This window comes from Diadema antillarum, unplaced genomic scaffold (assembly GCF_040938485.1).
Source record: "Diadema antillarum isolate AM-2024a unplaced genomic scaffold, OU_Dant_1.0 seq00000704_RagTag, whole genome shotgun sequence".
Classification (NCBI taxonomy): Eukaryota; Metazoa; Echinodermata; class Echinoidea; order Diadematoida; family Diadematidae; genus Diadema; species Diadema antillarum.
The window spans coordinates 694,488-715,164 of record NW_027271609.1 but is presented as its reverse complement, the minus strand read 5'-3'; the positions used below and the strand labels follow the sequence as shown (position 1 = coordinate 715,164).

General features: G+C 38.4%; 1 protein-coding gene across 1 annotated transcript in view; it reads right to left on the bottom strand.

The window, feature by feature from the left end:
• LOC139737765 (rho guanine nucleotide exchange factor 11-like) overlaps positions 1-20,677 on the bottom strand; it is a 48,846-nt gene that overhangs the window by 2,702 nt on the left and 25,467 nt on the right. Inside the window, exon 13 of the mRNA XM_071648438.1 lies at positions 19,501-19,536. Coding sequence (XP_071504539.1) covers positions 19,501-19,536 — 36 coding nt within the window. The remainder of the gene's footprint in view (positions 1-19,500; positions 19,537-20,677) is intronic.

The following is a 20,677-nucleotide window of genomic DNA, read 5'->3' as shown; positions in this document are numbered from 1 at the left end:
ATGGTTTGGGTCAAGCAGAAAGACACACTATGCTACAAGCCTTTGCTTTCATGAATATTCAAAAGGTAAAGATAATGAAGTGATGCATAATTCATGATCCTCGTCATTCATGGCATATGAATAATTCATGTTTGTTCTCTTTGTATATGACCCAGCCAATCACTGTGCATATACTGAGGGAGAATGCCTGGATTGATCCATTCATGCCACGGGGGTGTCTTCTTTGCCTAGAAAGTTTGACTGTTTCCATTATCAATCTTGAGAGAGGCTCTGTCAAATTTGTAATTTGTTACTTTGCTTTTTGGAATTTCTAAGAGGAAGGCTGTATTACAACGAGGGAATCTTACCACAGTTTCTCCCAAGAACTTTCATTTCAACCGTCATAAATTATGTTCCCCCCTCAAACTCGCTTCTTTTCTCCCTCCTCTAATCAAAACTTGCATCAGAAATAATCCTTTTCTGAAAAATACATCTATCTTCCAGCAGCTTTGGCCAGGTAAACCAATCCAACAAGCAGAGACCCAAATGAAAAGATTTGGTTGTTGAGTATTCGCTGTTCAGAATTTGCAATTGTAACAGTTTGTCAGAATGTTAAAACTTTGCCACAAGGACAAATACAGCTAATGAACAGCAACGAAACAGACCAGCAAGTGCTTGTCAGATCTCTGATGCGATTATAGTCTGATCATGAAAAGATGTAAAAATATGATTCCAAGGGTCAACTTTCTATGAAAATCCACTGATGCTGTAATAATTATGTCAAACACACCCAGTGCTAAGTCTTTCAGCTTATTTGTTTGTTTTCAGAAAGCAGCAAATTACAGCAGTGAATCTAATAAAGCAGCAACAAAAGGTTAGAAGAGCAGCGTAATCGGAAATCATATCGAAAAAGAGTAAGAAACACTTGCAGCTGCATCACACCTCAGCCACTAGTCCCACTCATTCAAACTAGTGTGGCAATCCTACAGCTGAGATAGTAGCTATAACTATGCACACATACAATACAAACCAACTATTGTATATGCCATATATTTCATGGTGGTTATACTGACACAAATCAGTCAAGTCAACTTTTATTCTCGTAAGACCAAACAATTCACAAAAATATTGCCTCTTGTAAAACAAAAGCAATCAACATTCTCTCCAAAATGGGAAGTTCTTATACATAAAACGTTAACACTCGCTTCTCATTCCATGATTCTCGACTGCAAATCTATATACTCATAAAGTTGCCTTATGAGTCTTAGTTAGCAAGAAAAATATATTCCTGAAATATATGGCATACACATAAATATTTGATAGAGTATTGATAGCTTCCATGAAGCAGGGCAAACTAAAGAATATGGTATATGCACAGCCACTGAGGATAATTGTTGTGATTAAAGAGTTAGTTGCACTTTTGTACCGTTAGTTGCTATCGGAGATAGGAGCACTAATTAGTGTATAAGTTGCGAAAAAAAGAATTAAAAAAAAAAGAGAGTGAAAGAAATGCATAAAGAAGCCAGAGTAAAAAACAAAAACAAAAACAGAAAACCCCTCAAAATAAATAAAACCTAAATGATGATGATAATAATAATAATAATAATAATAATAATAATAACAATAATAATAATAATAATGATGATAATAATAATAATAATAATAATAATAATAATAATAATAATAATAATAATAATAATAATAATAATAATGACAGCATTCACAAGATCATCTATTCCATGTGGCCAACTGGCCTTCAACAATGGTCTTAAGGGGTCAGGGTTCAGAGGTCAGAGGTTGAGAGTAAGAAACAGAGGTCAGAGGTTATTGTAAGAGGTTATTGTAAGAAACTGTACAAAATGGCACGATACTGGTCTGCTTTAGGAATGACTACTTTGACTGATATCCCACAACAAAACTCCCACCTTCTGACCTTTGACCTTCATAAAATAAATGACCCATTCTTTAGCCTAACCAAGGAATGGCAGCGTAATCCTGATCTTAATTGTATCAATGAGGGCGATATGGCAGTAACAATTAAATCAAATTAAATTATAAAGTAGATTATGATTACTGGGTGAAGAGTGTCTATGATTTCTGTGCAATGTTAGAAGTAAATAGAAGCGTGGTGTATTGTGTGTAAGAGGAGGGTAATGTAGAAACCTTGCTATTGTAATACAGGTGCTCGCAGGCATAAAGCACTAATTACTATAGTGAGTGCAGAGACCCCCCAAAATATGAGTACTTAATACATAACATATTATGTTTATACATGTACAGTGTGTCTATATACAGTGTATGTTTGTGCTTGATTTAGTGGCTTGACCGCTGTTCAGTGTGGTAAATATTATGCGACTGTCATAAATTGCAAAATCTATATTCATACGCCACAGAAAAAAAGAAAAAGAAAAAGATCCTGACAGATCGATGCATGGAAACTTACAGGTGACGGGACATGTAAGAAGGAGGATAATAAGTTTCAAAACGCAAAGAGTGGACTGAATAGAAAGTGGTGTACATGTATGTGAGGACGAATAAAGCACTACTACTAATACATGTATAATATGTATACCACACAGGTTAGCATTGATAGCGCAAATCGTAATAATCCGGTTAAGTGACCAGCGGCTATTATAATGACCGACAGTGTGCCTGTGAGTCTGACCGCTATAAAAGCAGCTCTCTGAACAACACTTCTTCACTGGCCCCATTCCTCTCCCATACGCGCCTCCTTACCAGCAACACAGCGTACCGAGAAATGGCCATATAATCGTTTCTGTGTGCAGTCAGTCAATGCAAACCTAAGAGGAGAGCCGTATTCCCCTGTCCAACATTGGCCCCAACGTTGGAGGTGTAATTGCAGTTCACTTTCTTTGTCATCAGCGTATCACTCAAAGCTTACATCTGGGAAAAGTGAGGCAGGAATGTACCCTGCCTAGCTCCATCAAACAGTCTTTTTGATCTGCTCTATAAACTAGTACCAAGCAGTGATATTGGTACTTGGATGCAAAAGGAAAGAGTGATAGATTAGAAATACACTGTCCCGAATAAAACCTGTTGAGGATGGACTGATTTTGCTATAACACGCATTTCCCATAGTATTGTCCTGCTTGAGTATTCTCAGGACCCGTCTTCACCGGGTTAAAGTGATACGAAGTAAGCTTCATATCATTTTTTTTTTTAGCAACCAGCTGTGGTACCGTGACCGTTGTGACCTCAGTCTTGCCAACATTTTGCTAGATTTCCTGGGCATGCATCAGCAAAAAAAGCAAACAAGCCAGCATTCCTCTACAGAGAGTGGACTGGCAGGAGTATTGAGTACATTAGATCTCGTCGGGAGGGGGAAGAGGGGACCTCGCGAGCAACAACATCTGGCAAGTCCACCACTGCACGGCCCTTCGGGGGTTCCATTGGGGAGTTTTTCAAGTGCGGTACCGCAGACACGATTCATCCCTGATTACATATTTTGTTTATACCGCCAGCGAAGAAATCATGCATACTGAGATAGACGAGACTCAGGCATTGCAGACCGCCCCCTCAAAAAGCTGCTAAAACAGCCTCTACTGCTAGTCTACCGTAAAAAGCATATTTAGGAGAGTAAAATATCTAAAAGAAAAAATCAGGACTTGATGACAAACCCTTGAAAATTCTCCCAAATTTCATGACGTTCATTCAAGCTTCATCCTCCTGATTATAGAAGGGTTCCAAATTCCACTTAAATGAATACTCTACAGCAAGGAATTTTTGCGGCGTGAAATTTTTGCGAATTGGAGCCAACAGTCGTTTTCACAACATGAAATCTTCGCGAATTGCCACTGGCATTCAAATTCAATGCATATGGTGTAGACAAGAACTTTCCAGAGCATTGTAATTTTGCAAATCTCGGCTCTCGCTAACATCTCTGGTTTTACAGTATGATATCCATCAGGGAGTTAAAAAAAAATGTGATACCAACTTTAAATATCAAAATCTACATTTGGCTCCCTCCCTCATCCCCTTCATCCCCCCCCCCCAATTAAGAAAGAGGACGAAAACAAAAGAATATAAGGTAAGAACACCCTCCAACCAATCATTGTGGGGTGATGGAAAATACTGAACACTGAGAGGTATTTTTCCATAGTCAGAGAAAGTAAAGTAAACAGGAGAATCCCTTTCACAAACCAAAACGTTTGATAGTTGTGAGCTGAAATTGAAAAAAAAAAAAATTCTTTTGGTACCTGAAGTCATCTTCAGACATTTTTGTCCCCCCGTTTTTTATGGGTAACTTTTACAGGGAAATCCACCAAGTTCTCTATACAGTCTAAGATGTAACTTTTGCACACGGCACAACCTCAGCATTCTGCTTAAATAAAGTTAATGATTACAAGTAAAGTTTGTCAGTATTGTATATAATACACAAACAGTATAAATATACCTCTACCACCAGGACTAGCACAGTTATGAAGAATCCCTCTGCAAACATATTTCTATGCACTTTTAACGCCAATGCTGTCACTTTTTGTTGTTGCAAGTCTGCACACAAACGTGACTCGCACTCCTCGTAAACGTGTATCTCGAGTCACGTTTGGCCAATGGCAGGTCAGAGGTCACGTCACGCTCAATCCTGGGAATGCGCTTGTAATCTCCAAGCGGATGTGTGCGCAAACACTCAGTGACTCTGAATTCGTCTGGAAATGCATTTCAGAAATATGATTGCAAACAGTTTCTCTCATAAGAGTGAAGTCCTGTTAATAATGAAATTTTTCTTCTTTTTTTTTTTTTACTACGAAGTAGCATGCAGATTAGGGGAGTTCAGCCTCAACCACTTCTCGAAAGCTGCTAAAAGGTACACAGGTATTAATGTGCCACCGCTTTTAGAAAAGTTACGAAAGAAGTCTCGGCTGCGTCACATAAAGGATTGGGACAGGCGCCTGGCTATAGAGGCTAAGTGTACAGTGTAGCATCATAGGTGTCGAAAAAATCTGTTAGTACACGTTGCCGGGGACACACAGCAAAGCGAGGGGGAAGTACAGGGTAGAACAGAGACAAAGGAGGAGTATATAGCGGCCGAGCTGTCTCACTGAAGAAACCAAATGCAGCTTGGAAGACAATGAAATGTTTGAACTTTACCTGTTTCTATTGGAAGGAACACCAAACAGAGGCCACATTGGAGACAGGGAGATGGTGAAAAATGGGTGAACCAAGATTAAAACAAAAATCACAGAAAAACCACCAACCAAAAATGAAACAAAAACCCCCAAAACAAACTCAAAGGCACCATATAAAATATACAAATTTGCTACATTAAGATATATTTCAAACACACAAACATATCCATATAAATGCAATAGTGCACATACAGTAAGTGTACTATCGGGCAAACATTACATGTATGTACATTGTACTTAGCTCTTTTTTTTTGAGGGGGGGGGGGGGTGGGAAAAGAGGGAGGTAGTAGACTGCCCGGAACAGCCTTAATGACCATGATAGTCTACAGCCTTATGCAAAAAGATGAATTGTACATACATATACACTGTGTTCACAAGTATTTATATCTATAGCTGAGAAAGCAATGAAACTTGGCATTTTTAAGAAATTGAACATTTGATATCAAAACTCCTACCAGCTAATGTCAAAAGAATTTCTGGGAACGTTTCAGAAGTGGATACTCTTAAAGCTCATATGAAGCGTAATACTACACTGTTTGGCAGTTTTGAATTGATCCATTGTGCTTAAATTCCTTGTTTCTGGCACACGCTTGACAGCAAGTAAACTTGGAAGTTTGATCATCTCGTAGTTGTGTACACCTAGCATCTGCACTGTGACCCTTACGGTCATAGGTTTTCATTTTTTTTTGGGGGGGGGGGAATTTAGTAGAGCAAATCATATAACATTGGAAAGATTACAATCAGAATTCGACAAAATTCCAGAAATTAAATAACAAATGAAATTGGATGTACAGGATTTTCAACATGCTCACATGATGACTGATGAAAGAAAAGCATCACAAGAAATATATTTGTGATTATCATAATCGTACTCATATCATATCATAATCATATTGGATATCTTGATATCATCAGCATTCTCTACATCTATTAGCAAGATTATAGGAATATAATATTAATGAGAATTATTTTGAAGAGCATGTGTATAATCATAAGTCAAATCCCCCTCCCTCAACCCCAGACTGTTCACTATTTTTCACTGGCAACTATCATAACTAAGATCAAGTAGTGTAAGAGATTTTAGTTTACAAAGAACAGTAGTTCAAAATATCCATTTGATAAGAATATTATCCTATTAAAACTGTTGTGTGATTTCCTTCTACAAAAATTCTAACTCTACCATGCGAGGTTTGAAAACTGTTGTTAACGAGCAACTTTTTCTATGCTTTTAATTCATTTGAGAACACTGCTGAAAAAAACTGCACGAAAGAGATTATAGTTTTATTTTTTTTTTTTACGAGAAAAAAAGTAATGCACAGATTTTGGCATGCCTGTGTGTTTATAAATTCCCGGGAATTTTCTTTCACCGTTTGATGGTCATTCGACATCCTCTAACGTAAATAAGAGGGCAGGGCTATTGTGGCAATTCAACGACTATTGGAGAGTGTACTGTGATGACGTCACACTGCTGGCTACCAGCGAGTATCTGCCGTTGCAACCGGACGTACCGATTCGGTTTAATGCCTTCCTCTTCTCGACGTTTGTTTTTGCTGCTTTTGCGGTGTTGTTTACACTGTATGTCAGAAACTGCCTTAATTTCATACTTCAAATATCATTTGTAAGTTTTACCAGCTTTCACCGGCGAGTATTGAACGGGGTTATCCCATTTTGGATGGCAACATGGCAGAATCTCCAACAGAAATAGGCTCTCCTAGCAACGTCCGATTTTGACGCTCGCCTTTGATGCACGGCAGTGTTTGATGAAAGTAAGATTAGCAGTATCCGTAGGTTAAAAGTTTGCATTGCCCAGTTTTCATATGGAAAGGCAAAAGTGAGTGGAATCGTATAAAGGCATTTTATGCCCTTCATGTACTGCCATGTCTGTCCCCATCTACACATGTAATATTTTTCATGTCAATAATAAACAAAAAAAAAACTTTTTCCTACTAGAGGGAAAAAAAAAGCAATGATTAAATTAAACATAAACTTCAGAGATGCCAACCTTTGGAAGCACAAATCCGGACTCAGCAGCTCCAAAATCCGTATTTTTCCACCAGTATCCGTAATTTCTCCATCTCCCTCTTTTTGCTATTATGAATAAAACTCGTCGACTTTTGAGGCCTACAGGCTCTAAACAAAACATTACGACACATGCCGAAGTATCGAGCTGGATACCAGCACGATAAAGAATACAAACTACGCAATGTTCAGCGTTGATTGATTGCTTTCTCGCGCAATGCATGTGTACAAGTGCATGTATGTACCTCCAGAAACTTGCTGGGCTGGTTATGGAAGCTTCCACTATCTAGCAGGGGAGGGGGAACCTTTCATCTTCTCAAGAAAGCTTTTGTGTGAGCGAATGCAAAACTCTCTTCGGTGTTTCCAACTATTGTTTACTATAAAACATAATCATGCGTTGTTTTCAGGCTTTTTCATTTTACTGGATTTTAAACATCAGTATTTTCCGAAGTATTCCAATTTCTTTTACCCTGACTGGAATCGGAAACTCTGCTGTAGATGATTGCAAAAATGCCGCGCTGTGTGTGGTTGCGCCAATGTGCAAACACGTGGTTTCACTTTCAAGTTTAAAGGAAAGACCCATGTGCTCCTGCCTAAGAGGTTACTGCAAGTTCGATGGATCGAATGCGCCATAGCTGAGCTGAATGGCTTGTTTACGGTAAACATGGAGTTTAAATTCGATACGAAAAAGTCATTACGTCTTTCACGAGGAAAAACATACAAAACAAACAAACAAACAAAAAAACACCTACGAACGAATGTTGATAGCCAAAACTTTGAAAAGTAATAAGCAGCTATGATGAGCGTGAACTGAAATTAATTGTCATGATTTTGCTGTCTAACCAGGTGATGACTGCATCTCATTGGACCTAATCTTGAATTTGTCTGGGCATACGAGACCTAAGTATTTCCGTGATTGCATTTTTAATTGACTGATTAATCGATCCTTTTTTATTGTTCAGGGAACATAAGATATTCGATTAAGTACAATATATTCGACTGTTTGATGTTTCCTACTATGCGCCAAAAGAAAGGATATAGAATCACGATATCTTTGCAATGATTCCTTTAATTCAACTAATGAGCTGGTTCTTCGATCGATATTTCCAGGATACTAACACGCTGTTTATTCCAGTGCGCGCATTCTTTCGTCTGGCACGCACCTGGGTGTGGCACCTGTTTTTGTGGAAATTTCCACAAGGGGAGAGGCCGGGTGGGTGTCCAGTTTCTTCGAGCCGAAGAGACTGCATGTATTCAGTATTTCACAATCTCTTCGCTCTAATATATTGTCATTCGTGCTTTCCCCTTATTCTTTGCTGATATTGAACATTTAGATTTAACTTTACGAAGGTTGGTAGAGCGTGGATCTTTTTGTTGTGAGGTGTATGTAATTTCTTTTTTTATCATTCTTTGGAGGGGAAAGAAGAGTAAGGGGGAAAGAAGAATAAGAGGGAAAGTGAAATAAAACGAACGGCACGTACGCTCAGCATTCACAGTAAGACGTCTTTTTGTACCAGCATACGGTTTTCATCATCACCATCAGACATCACTCATATCATTTTAGCCTTTTCCTATTAACATTAAGAAACACGCATAGTCCCTCGAGATAAACACCGAGGAAAATAAATAAGTATAACAAATACAAAGTATCAACACCTCCCAACAACACAAATATTTAGAAAAGACAACACACGTCGCTTCGATTCGAAAAAGTATTGCACGAAAGCGGAGAAATCGCCGTTACGAAAATAACATTGCGAGACACTTGAAAGAATTACGTTTAAATATTTCAAAGCATAAAGAGAACGGATAAAGTGACATAAAATGGAAGAAATCGTACCAAACGAGGTGTGAGAAACCACAGAAATAGAACGATACGTTTTTGTAGTAAGATTAGGCCCTAGCAAAAGTTTGCAGCACCGAAAGCTACGCGAAAATCAAATAGATCTACACATTGGAAATTACGACGAGATCCTTGAGATCGTCAATAAACGATACAAAACAAGGGAAATTAATTCACTTTGACCTGAAAATAGTTTGTTATAAGTATTCTGTTACATGAGATCTCCTTTTATAGGCCTAGAAATACATCGAGTTTCCACGATACTCGGGAAAGAAAGTTCGAACGCTTTTCACCTGCACATACTGCAGTGCACGTCATCAGTACACGAACAGAAACTCACCTCTTCCTTGCAGAAAAATGATGCAATAACGTTACAAAAAACACACACAACACTCTAAAAATCATTTCGTACTTGAGAGGAAAGGGAAAAATGGAAGAAGTAGAGAAAAAGAAGCAGACATTGCACAACGGAGCGCTTCTACCCCGACTCAAAACAAAATAGGGTACTGTCTATAGTGGCAGCTGGCTACAGTGTGTAGCTAAGCTATTACATGTACTCACGCTCCGGTCCCCAGCCGGCCGGCCACACATGGGGATCCCATGGCGATCGATGGAAACATCCAGGGTCCGTAGGCGACAGGGATTCACGCGCGCGAATTTCCGTTCGGTGTACAAAGTACGCAAGCAGCGAATTGCGTGTGCGCACACTTTTCTATAATGGAAGCTACGAACACACACGTCGAGTACACAGACACCGACACACACAAATGCGGGCAACCAGGCAACGCGGGCCGGCTGGAGAATGAAACATGTACAGTGTGTAGTCTGCTAGTACAACACATTGTATATTGCAATTGCTGCATAGGCGATAGGGCATTATCGGAATTTCCAAAAACCGTAATTTTGAGGCGACATTCTGTACTCCCGTAATCGTGATCATTTCCCGTAACAATTACGGGAAATCCGTAATAGTTGGCATCTCTGAAACTTCCTTATCACACATTTCTCTCTAACATTTACATATTTGCATTATTTTTTTTTCCTGTCTATTCCTTGGCATAATCAAATAGTTCTTCCCTAATTCACAGAATCTAAAATGAAAACATCCCAGCTTGAACTCTTAATATAAACCTGAACATATTTTTTAAGGGGGGAGGGGGAGAGTGAAAGAAAGAGCCCCTGTAAGAAGGCTTTGTGATAAATTTGCAATTGGATTGACAGCATAAATTGTTCTTTATGTACATTCTATCATAGCCCATTACCACTGCTACATTTCATTCACACAAATATTTACACGAAACACAGTATATGCATCTACTCAGGCCTCATGTAAACTTCGCCATAGCATACTGTATAAGCTCTTATTTTTGCGTGCAGATATTTTTCGCGGATAAGCAGGTCACGGACATTTTCGCCAGATGTTGTTTTCGTGTATTGACACCGAGGCTATTCGAAGTGCACTATTAGCCTAGTGCATGGCAACATTCTTGCATGTTGTTAAATTCACGGTCCAACAGCCATTTGCAATTTTTGCAAAAATTAAATCCTCGCAAAAATAGCAGCTTATACATTAAATGAAAAAAATCTAGGGGTCCCTTACAATACAAACAAACACAAACCAACAAACTGACAAACAAACAGACAAACAAAATAAATGGACAACAACATAAATGAGAAAGAATAAGGGGGGCTTTTTAAACAAGAAAAATAAAACAAAATGACAGAAAAAAAAAACCCCACGAAAACGTGACTTACTCGGTGTGTGAGCCTGGCTCGATGCTGCGCACACGGCCACACACACGGTGTCGAGTCACGGGACGAAGATGGCGCACATTAACACAAGAATCATTCGTTTCCACATTCACAGGCAAGGGGAGGTCACAGCGCCCACGTGTCGACAGGTGAAGTTTACGGTTATCGTTTTGTTTCGAACATTTAAAAAAAATATTTGGTGGGGTGGGGCGGGGGGTAGAGGATTGAAAGAAAAGAGGAGTAATTGAATCGAACGAGAGAACAAAAGACATACCAAAATAATAACGGAGTGAAGAAAAATTAAGATCAAATGATATACGGATAAAGAAAGACAAGGACAAAAACGCAAGACCAAAATGAATATAATCTCACCAAACTCAATAGTCATTTCGAACATAACATTACAGTTCTGGTGGTGCGATAACATTAGCGGTTTACGTACAACAAGCACTACCGGTACTGAAATAATTTTTCACTGATATCACAAAGTCAAAGTATAACACAAATATACAACAAAAAAAAAAAAAAACAACAACAACAACAAAACAACAAAAATATCATACATTGTCAAAATATCATTCTAAATAGGTAGAAAACAATACACAATGCAAAATAGGTAGAACGAAGTAACAATGACTAACTGTGGCCTAAAGAAGTCACAATTTATTCCCTGGGACTGACTGCAGTCGCTACGCAAACACGTCTTAAAAAATCAATCGTAATCCAATGCCATACACATATAGGTGTATGCTGGACATGTTGTAACATTGCATGCTACAGTTTGCTACAATATATATATCTGTATATATCGATTCGGATTTCATATTTCATAAGATCAGCCCTATTCTTGCAAAATTATGACAGAGTCGACCCCTTATCAAGTACAATGTAATTGCAATATGATGAATTACATGTACATGCTATGTGACAACTTTACCATTTCAGTGTATATTAAGGGGAAGAGTCTGACCGGGTGATATCATTGAAACACAAGAATAAAAAAAATAACCAGATTTAGTGAAAGTGTTTTGTACAATCCGACAAAACGGCCATGGAAAAAAGAAGCTGATATGAAAAACAACACACACACACAAAACGATGAATATGACCAAGGACCGGAGATGATTGCACGACTGACCGTGGAGCAACGCGGCGTGAGACTCGCACGGACCGCATAACGACAAAACTTCTGGGAGAGACAACTCGAGGACTGGCAGACTGTCTGTCACAATGGCTACAACTCAAGCCTCCAAGCTGCTCCGCAATGTGCCACTCATTTTAGAAAAAAAAATTAAAAATTGCGAGTCGACCAATATACAGGTGTACATCGTATGCCTGAAACTCATGAAATGGTGAAATGTTGCCTCCAACAATGCAACCACGACGCTTCTAGCTACCTCCACTGTGGGGCGATATGCCCAAACTTTGACTCTGAATACGACGACTGGAAATTTATTTCTTATTCTGTTACCGCTGTTCTCGATCCCGAATCGAACAAGTGACAAAATTATTCTACAGGTCCCAACTTATGACATATTGTGTGCCTGGAAAATGGCACAATGCATGCACAATAGTCCCATGCATTTACCTAACTGAACAAAAAAAGAAGAAGAAACTTTGTACTTCATACAGACTTGCAGGAAGCCACACAGATAACTGCTCCCTGGAAAATCAGAAGTCATCATCCCCATAATATTCACCTCTTCATCCTCCAGAACAAAGATCGACTATAAATAAAATCCATAAATTTTGTTTTCCATTGTTTGTGATCGACACCGACCACATTCGCTGCTGTCTTTGAATGGATTCGGCTTCCTGTTATTGGTACAAATTTAGCATTCTATGATGAAATGCAGATACAAGAACGAGACAAGATGGACACTTTGACTTATAATTAAAGCAACTCATCCTCTGACATACACATGTAAGGTTTCGTCAACGTAATGAAGGGGGGGGGGGGGTGGGGTTATAAATACAATATGTCATCGACTTTTAAAGTGCAGTACCGAATAATACCAAGAGTGGGTAGTTATTCGTGGCGATCAAACGCAATGATGAATCTAGAAAAGAAATAATAAGTGACTCCTTTTTCTTCCGGATGGGGGAGAAAAAAAAAGAGAAGAATCTATAAGGAACTGTGATTATTCCATCATTTATCATGCAGTGTCTGCAGTGCTCTAGAACAAATTAAACATTTGTGCGCAAAATATCTGCGAGATTTTGACATTCTCACTCTTACATTTTGAAATAAAGGAGATTATGTTCAAACGAAAGTTCAGATGCCTAGAATTCAAAAGCAACAAAGGAGACATGCTATGAGCGGGAAATTGGCATTTCACTGCATCAGGGCAGAAACCAGATTCTCCCTTGTCTTGCAGTGATAAAATCAAAGGTGGACTTTTAGCGTCTGTGGTAAAATGTGTGCCATTCCATAAACTGACCGTCATGTACCCTCTAGCCTTTCGATCTGAAGTCGCAAAGAGGCGAACCATGCTTTCACCCTGGTCTGCGTGGAGGAATATATGGGGATTACGCCTCTCTCGTTTCTATTAAAAAATTTTTTGGGCTGCGATAGCCTTCTTTCTGAAATATGGACTTGTCTGCCACAACAGACAAAAAGGGATGGAAATATTCCGAAATGAGTTGCAGAAAACACACAGCCAATATCCCCTTTCAGTTACAAAATTGGCCGACTCTGAGGCAACTTCAAGCAATTTGAGAAAGAGGAATCACATCCATTCTAGACTATACAGGGGCACATTTCTTTTTTTCTCATTTTTTTTTTTTGTGTGGAACAGCGCCATAATTGACAGCTTCATTCATGACTAGGCATTGCCTTATTCTTGGCAGAATTACAAATTCCGTGTTGTCAGAAAAAAAAAAAATGGGGCGGGGGTGGTTCCTGAGACATTTGGTGGAAGGGTATATGACAGCAAAATGTGAAAATAGAGCCAAACTGGGTGACAGCTAGTGCGTTTTCGCTACTTTTGGTGCAAGTTCTTTTGAAAGCGCTTTGAACTGAAACAAAACGGCGGTGCCCCCTCGTCATCTCCATCGTTGAAGCGCAATTACCTCCATCGAATCATTCTCTCCGACTCCGGCGACTGGCATTCCCAGCCCAGTAGAAACTCGCCAACCATCTCCGGATTGGCGAACAGTCCATTCCAACATTTCATAATCGTCGGACGAGATTGGAGAACAAAGCCACTTCCATAAATACCATGCATTCACAATTTTCCCATACCACAAACAAGTACATGTACTGTACATCCATAGAAACATTGCTGTAAACTCATTTGTGTGCCACGGTGTAAACCCCCTACGTGCTGCATTATTCCGCAATCGCAACACGTGACCGCATTTGGAAAACTTTCCTGTTTTCATAAAGGCAAGTTATTGTTCTTTTCAGAAGCGTACAGCAAAGTTGTAGAGAAAATTGCCAGCTCTGCTATGATTTAAGTATTGAAATATGTGTTCGGAAGGGGATTGCATGTGCCGTTTTTCACAGTATTGTGACGAAATGTGATTTATCGTTCGGTTTGTGCACGGCTGTGCGTTTGAGCAAAATGCGCGAGGTTGGAAAGCCGTCTACTTGAGTTAGTCTGGTGTGCTAACGTGGCACACAAAGAGATAATGACCCAATATGCGAATCTCATTTGTATTTAAAGGTAAATGTCTAGTTACAAATATCTTAATCACAACATACAATGTACACGTGCAACAACATACGTACATGCCAACGAACAAAATGAGGGTGCCATTTTCGAAAAAAAGATGACTGATGACCGGGGGTTCCCTGTTGAACAGGGGATTCAGGGTGGAATGGGCGGGTCGGGATTTGCACGGAAACCACAACGGCACATGGCATGACTCGACAGAACTAAAATAACACTTAACAATACTGACAAAACGTCTGGACATTAACCACTGATGACGGACATAAATCTTTTTTTGTGTGTGTGGAAATGTGGACACATAAACCATGCCATCCCGTGGTTACCTTTTCGACAGTCTTCATAGCATCATTGGAAAGTTGGTAAGTAAGAGGAATGAAATGTAAAACAATTAAAAGACAGTCTCATTTGGTATCATGGGCAAATGTTATCGCAGGATAGAAGGGCGTTACTGGTTGACAGCGCAAGAGAACAAAACGACAAGCCGACAGACGTCGCAGATCTTCCATGCAGCGGAGAAACTAGACAGATGCAGAGAACATGTCGCTCACATTTTCAATACAAGAAAGTCGGGAGTTATTCAAACTATGTATGTACATGGTGTACTTGCTTTTAAAGCAGCTACAGAGTATTACTGAATTACATACACATCGAAAAAAATTATTGATGAACAAATAACTTCATAAATAACCTACATTTTTACTCGATGCAATGTGATACAGTTTGCTGTGAATCTCTCTATTATTTATACAATATCAAAACCATTGAGCGAACAACAAAAAATGAAACAACATGATCTGTTGTTTGTTTGTTGTTTTTATTTCTATCCACGCTGTAGCAGAAGATGCAGCATGTGATCCACTGTGGTTATTCTCCTAATATTTGATTTCTGAAGGCTTGAGTTTATCAAGTGTTTACGGTGGACCTAGTGAAGGTTGCAGTTCTGGACTTGGAACCGCGATAATCATTCAAAATTTCAGTATTCCTGGTCAGTGTTAGACAGGCCTATATGTTTCTAGGTTAGCGGCAGGAAGGTCTTAAATGGAGCAGTGTACTTTGAAACAGACTTAATGGCAAACTTCCACAATTAGACTCATTAGGGGAAGAACAGTTCAAGTTCTGCAACGATTTTGTTAAATGAGACACGAAAGATTTTGAAAAAGAGAAAGCGTGTTGGGTACAATAAAAACCACACAACCTTGGACAGAGTACAAGAGGAAGGAGTCAACGACTTATCAAAGTTTTGACGCAGAGGGATTTCTTTTCTTTTTTTAAACAATTGATCGGTGTCTGAAACTGAAAGGCAGTGTATGTTGTCATGCAAACAATCATTTGTTGACCACAACACATTGTCAGATATCCGGAATAAATTTCCTATCCTCTTCGACTTTTCTCTAATTTCCTATCCCCTCTGACTTGTGCTTTCGATCTATTCATACATACTACATCCACGGGTAAAAGAAGTACTCTTTGTCGCATACTTCCTAGCATTTAGTGTTCACGACTGAATGGGCAGATAAAGGGCAGTGCTAATTTTCTATGCATCACTCGCAATACTGGCTCGCATATACATGTACACTTCAGGTTACCGAAATCCCCGCACATGTAGGACTTTCGTCCTCAGACAGCGAGTAACTTGAAGTGAAGGGAGTGGATATAGATCAGTATGATCAGAATTGGCGCGTATGTGTACATGTGATATCTTCCTGAATTAAAGACTGGACAAGAACAGAAAAATTTACAGCAATTTTTTTTTTCTTTGGCGCATCGTGAAATCGTCAAATTTGTGCATCACAAGGGAAGTAGCACTTGATCACTTACAATGTATAATACTTGTTTAATTACTACAACATACGCTATGTTCTATTGTAAACAAAATATATAAAATCCCTCTGGTATATTCATATGCATCATGGTCCTCCTGTCAAAAACATGCACATACATGTACATGTACAAACAAATATTAGGGTCATAGATGCAGTATTTTTCATGCAACTATGATTTTCAGTTTACACTACCATCAAGTTTTGCTATTAAAAGGAAAAAAAAATGGAAGAAAGCACTATCGGCCAAAATAAGACATTTCCACAAAATCTTAACCCCAACCCATGGATACAAGTCACCCATGTCATAACAAGCTTGCATTTGACATGGCTGACAGCCAATTGTGGTCTTTTCATTGATAGCATTTCCGTGTCCGCCGTCTTTTGAAGAAGGGGGGTCTCACCTGCAACCCGATAGCGCACATTTTTTGCTGGCAGCGGGCAGCCGTTCTCAAGGACCTAAACAATGTTTACAGCAAACTTGTTTGTGTATCCCTTCCCTCCGTGACAAACTACATCTAGTCAGACCACTGTAAACTACCCCCCCAGTTAAACTTAATAAAGACACTGTTCAGCATTGTGGGAAAATAATGTAGAAATATTGCTGACTAAATTGTATGATCAATAACAATCTGGCATTCAAAAGTTTCGAAAAGTTATGCTGCCATTATCAAAAAAAAATTTAAAAGACAAGTTTCCCTTAATATACAAAAGGATTGAGCTACAATGCAGCAGTATCAGTATTACACATCAGTGAAAGTTTGAGGAAAATCAGACAATCTGTTCAAAAGTTATGCATTTTTGAAGTTTCAGGGTCTCCACTCACTGCTGGATGTGAAGACTACTACAACTTGTGATGTCACATGCATACACTTGTAGATTGATATACATGTAAAGAAAATCTAAAGAAATTCACCATATTTCTACTTTTCTCACACAATAAAAGAACACTTGACTTGCCTCTATTAGAAGGCAGAGGGAATGGTATTGCCATTAGCATATATCAGCTACAAGTTGAGGGAGGGTGTACTTTAAAATGAAAAGAAATTTCTTTTTTTTTGTGTAGAATTCTCTTCCTAATATCGTTCTACACATGTGACATCATGGACCCGTAGTAGTCTTCTCGTCCAGCTGTGACTGAGCAGATACTTCAAAAATTCATAACTTTTGAACGTATCGTCCAAATTTTCCTCAAACTTTCACTGATGTGTTCTAGTGATATTGCTGCATTCACTCAATTCCACATGTATATCAATGTGAACTTGACATTGAAGACCAAATATCACTGTGCTGATATGTTTATTGTGACTTTAACATTAATTTTCAAGCCTGATCTTTTTTTTCTCTTTTTTTAGTATGTGCAGCTTCAAACTTGTAAAAAAAACAATGACTCTCAAAGTTACGGAGGACTACGAACATTGTAGCTCAGATTTTTTAAACATGGGAATACTGCTGAACAGTCCCTGTGCAGGTCGCATGATGGAAAGCGAAGAAATCTTCAACAACAAAAAAAAAAGAATACCCCTGGATAAAAACGTAACGTGGCCTGAATGCACATGCAGCCAAAGCTGGGGCAAGTTCGTCACCTGGGCTATCCCATAATGCATCTTAAAACGCTGCTCTGCGCATCGCACTTGGAGGTATTGGCGATACAGACAATTTACTACTTGTTTGTTAAACTCTGGCCACAACTCAGCTCTGCAGGAATTAGTTTGACGCTATTTTTGGTCAAGCAAACTAAAAAAAAAAATGGAAAAAGGAAAGACCAACTACAGGTATAGGGCTTTATTTAATATTCACTTTAAGTATGGTATGGCTTCCTTTCTCGGCACATTGATAATGTGATCTTAATCTTCATTGACTGCAAACATATACATTTTATTCTCATTCCAAAGTCACAACATACATACTGCCAATAACTTGGCCGAAACAGCAATATGTTTGTTTTGCAACTGATTGACAAATTGCCCTACTTCGACGTAAATAAGCACTGAATTGATCAGTGTTTTAGTAGTAGCCATATTAAAAAATCATGGGCGTTCATACTTGAGCAGGATTCGAGCACCGAGCTTTCGCCCGACAGCAAGTGTTGGTTCTAATCCTTATAGCATGCAGCGAGTACTGCCTTTTTTTTTATTATTCAAATTCATGAAATTCTTCCGTCAGGATGCTATAAGGATTAGAACCAACACTTGCTGTCGGGCGAAGGCTTGGTGGTCTAGTGGAGATGACGCCTGTCCGGTGATCAGGTGGTCGTAGGTTCGAATCCTGCTGGAGTATGTATGCCCATGATTTTTTATCATGGCTACTACTAAAACACTGATCAATAATTCAGTGCTTATTTATGTTGAAGTAGGGCAATTTGTCAATCACTTGCAATGAAAACATCTCGACGGAAGAATTTCATGAATTTTAATAATAAAAAGAAAATATATATATATATGTTTGTTTGTTTGTTTATTTGTTTTTTTTAACAGATTTGATAAGGATGTCAATTGAAAATGTTTGGAGATAGGTCCTAGAGGGACAAAAAAAAAGAGAGAAAGAGGGGATATATATATACAGATAGGAAAAAAAAAGATTGAAGTTTAGCAATGAATATACAGATTATTGTATTATGATTTAAAACTAGAAGAGGAAGTATACATGTATATATACCAAGGGAGAAAGCTTGAAATTTCAGGTACTGTATAAGTGGTTTCTTTCGCGTACAGAAACTTTCGCGGTTTCCATCGGTGCTGACTTTTTCGCGTGTGTTTAAATTCGCGGTCGGTAATGATAGAGTTGCAGCAAGCAACAGGTTCAAAACATTTTCGCGTGATTTTAAATTCGCGGTTCAACCTCAAAAGTGCGAAAAGCGCGAAAATAAAACCACTGCGAAAGAAACCACTTTTACAGTACATGCAAGTTATATGAGAGCGACTTCTAGCTATGTTGTACATCTATGGGCTAGAACTTTTCTGGGTCATGTTCTACTCTTATAGAGATTCTTGCTTTAAATACAAATAATCTAAAAAAAGACACAATTATACAAACAACAATGCAGAATACCGATTCCTTTACACTAAGGTAAAAAAAAAGAAAAAGAAAAACAAATGAAATATGAAAGCAGGATGATAACAAGACAAACAAAAAAAAAGATCAAAACAGAAAGATAATGGTCATGGTTAACAAGCAATGATAATGACGACTCATTCTGCTCATCATCTTAAATTTTTTTTTTTTCCAGATTAGGCAGGCTACATAAGATAAAAACTGCTTACATGGAATATTGCATCCTTGCGGGCAAATCATATATGCTATGAGAAAAATAAAACAAGAAAGAAATATTTTGGTAAAACTTGATACCAAATCTATGCTGCATTAAAAAAAAAAAAAAAAAAAAAAAAAAAAAAAAAAAAATCTAGTATATATTTTGGGCAACTGCGCATAGTACAGCTTTGGCACTAGGGAGGCAGATATTTTTTCGTTTCTTTTTTTCTGACATTTCTGCTTTATTCTAACCCAAAATGTGCCATATCAATGCGTGTACAGCTCTAAAGCAGTACCACGCACATATTTTCTTGCAATCTGGGCAAAGTTACTATTGCAATGTCCTAGTCTTGGAGAAAAAAACAAACAAACCCAACAACAAATATCTAATACACACATGTGACTTGTTCTACTCTGTAGGCAAAACCCTAGCAACCCAATTTCACTGCTTTGATTGTTCAAAAGTCGAGTACAGTCCGACCGCGGTTATCCGGCCTTCACTTCTGCAGATCTCCCTATCATCTTGAAATGGACTGTTACAAAACTGTCTTGTAATTTTTCGTGCAAAACTTAGTACAAAACAATGATTCTTGGATATATCGAAAATGAGAAAATGTGACATACGTGTAATGTTGATCACTGTCATATACAATGCACATTTGTACCAACCAAAATACTGACATTTCTGTAATGAACAAAAATTAAAATCATATCCTTTTCATTTCCACATTATTAACATTATTGACAAATGTAAAATATCAGGTACATGTACACTTCTGTTGTAAATCATCTGTGAATAGTAAATTAACGACGTCATGTGCATATACCTCAAACACAACTTGCTTAAAAGCATCATGCTGGAGCGTATCTCGCTTATCCGGCAGTATCACTTTTTCGGATGGTCAAAAAACATACTATACACATATCTATGTGAAGTTTAAGGGGCCACGAGCACTGAGAAAAGTTTCTTCAACATTGGGGTAAACTTGATCTGTCTACAAGCGCATGGCATACTTATGCATTGTAAACTGGGACATAAAATATCAACAGGCTTCCCACATTCGCTTTTATCTATGGAAGAAGCCATTCCGAACGAGAGAAATGCATCATTCCTTTCCAGCTGCTGACAAGCAAAGTACAAAAAATATCTGGGGAATGAAAAAAAGACCGAACCGGACTATAATTAAC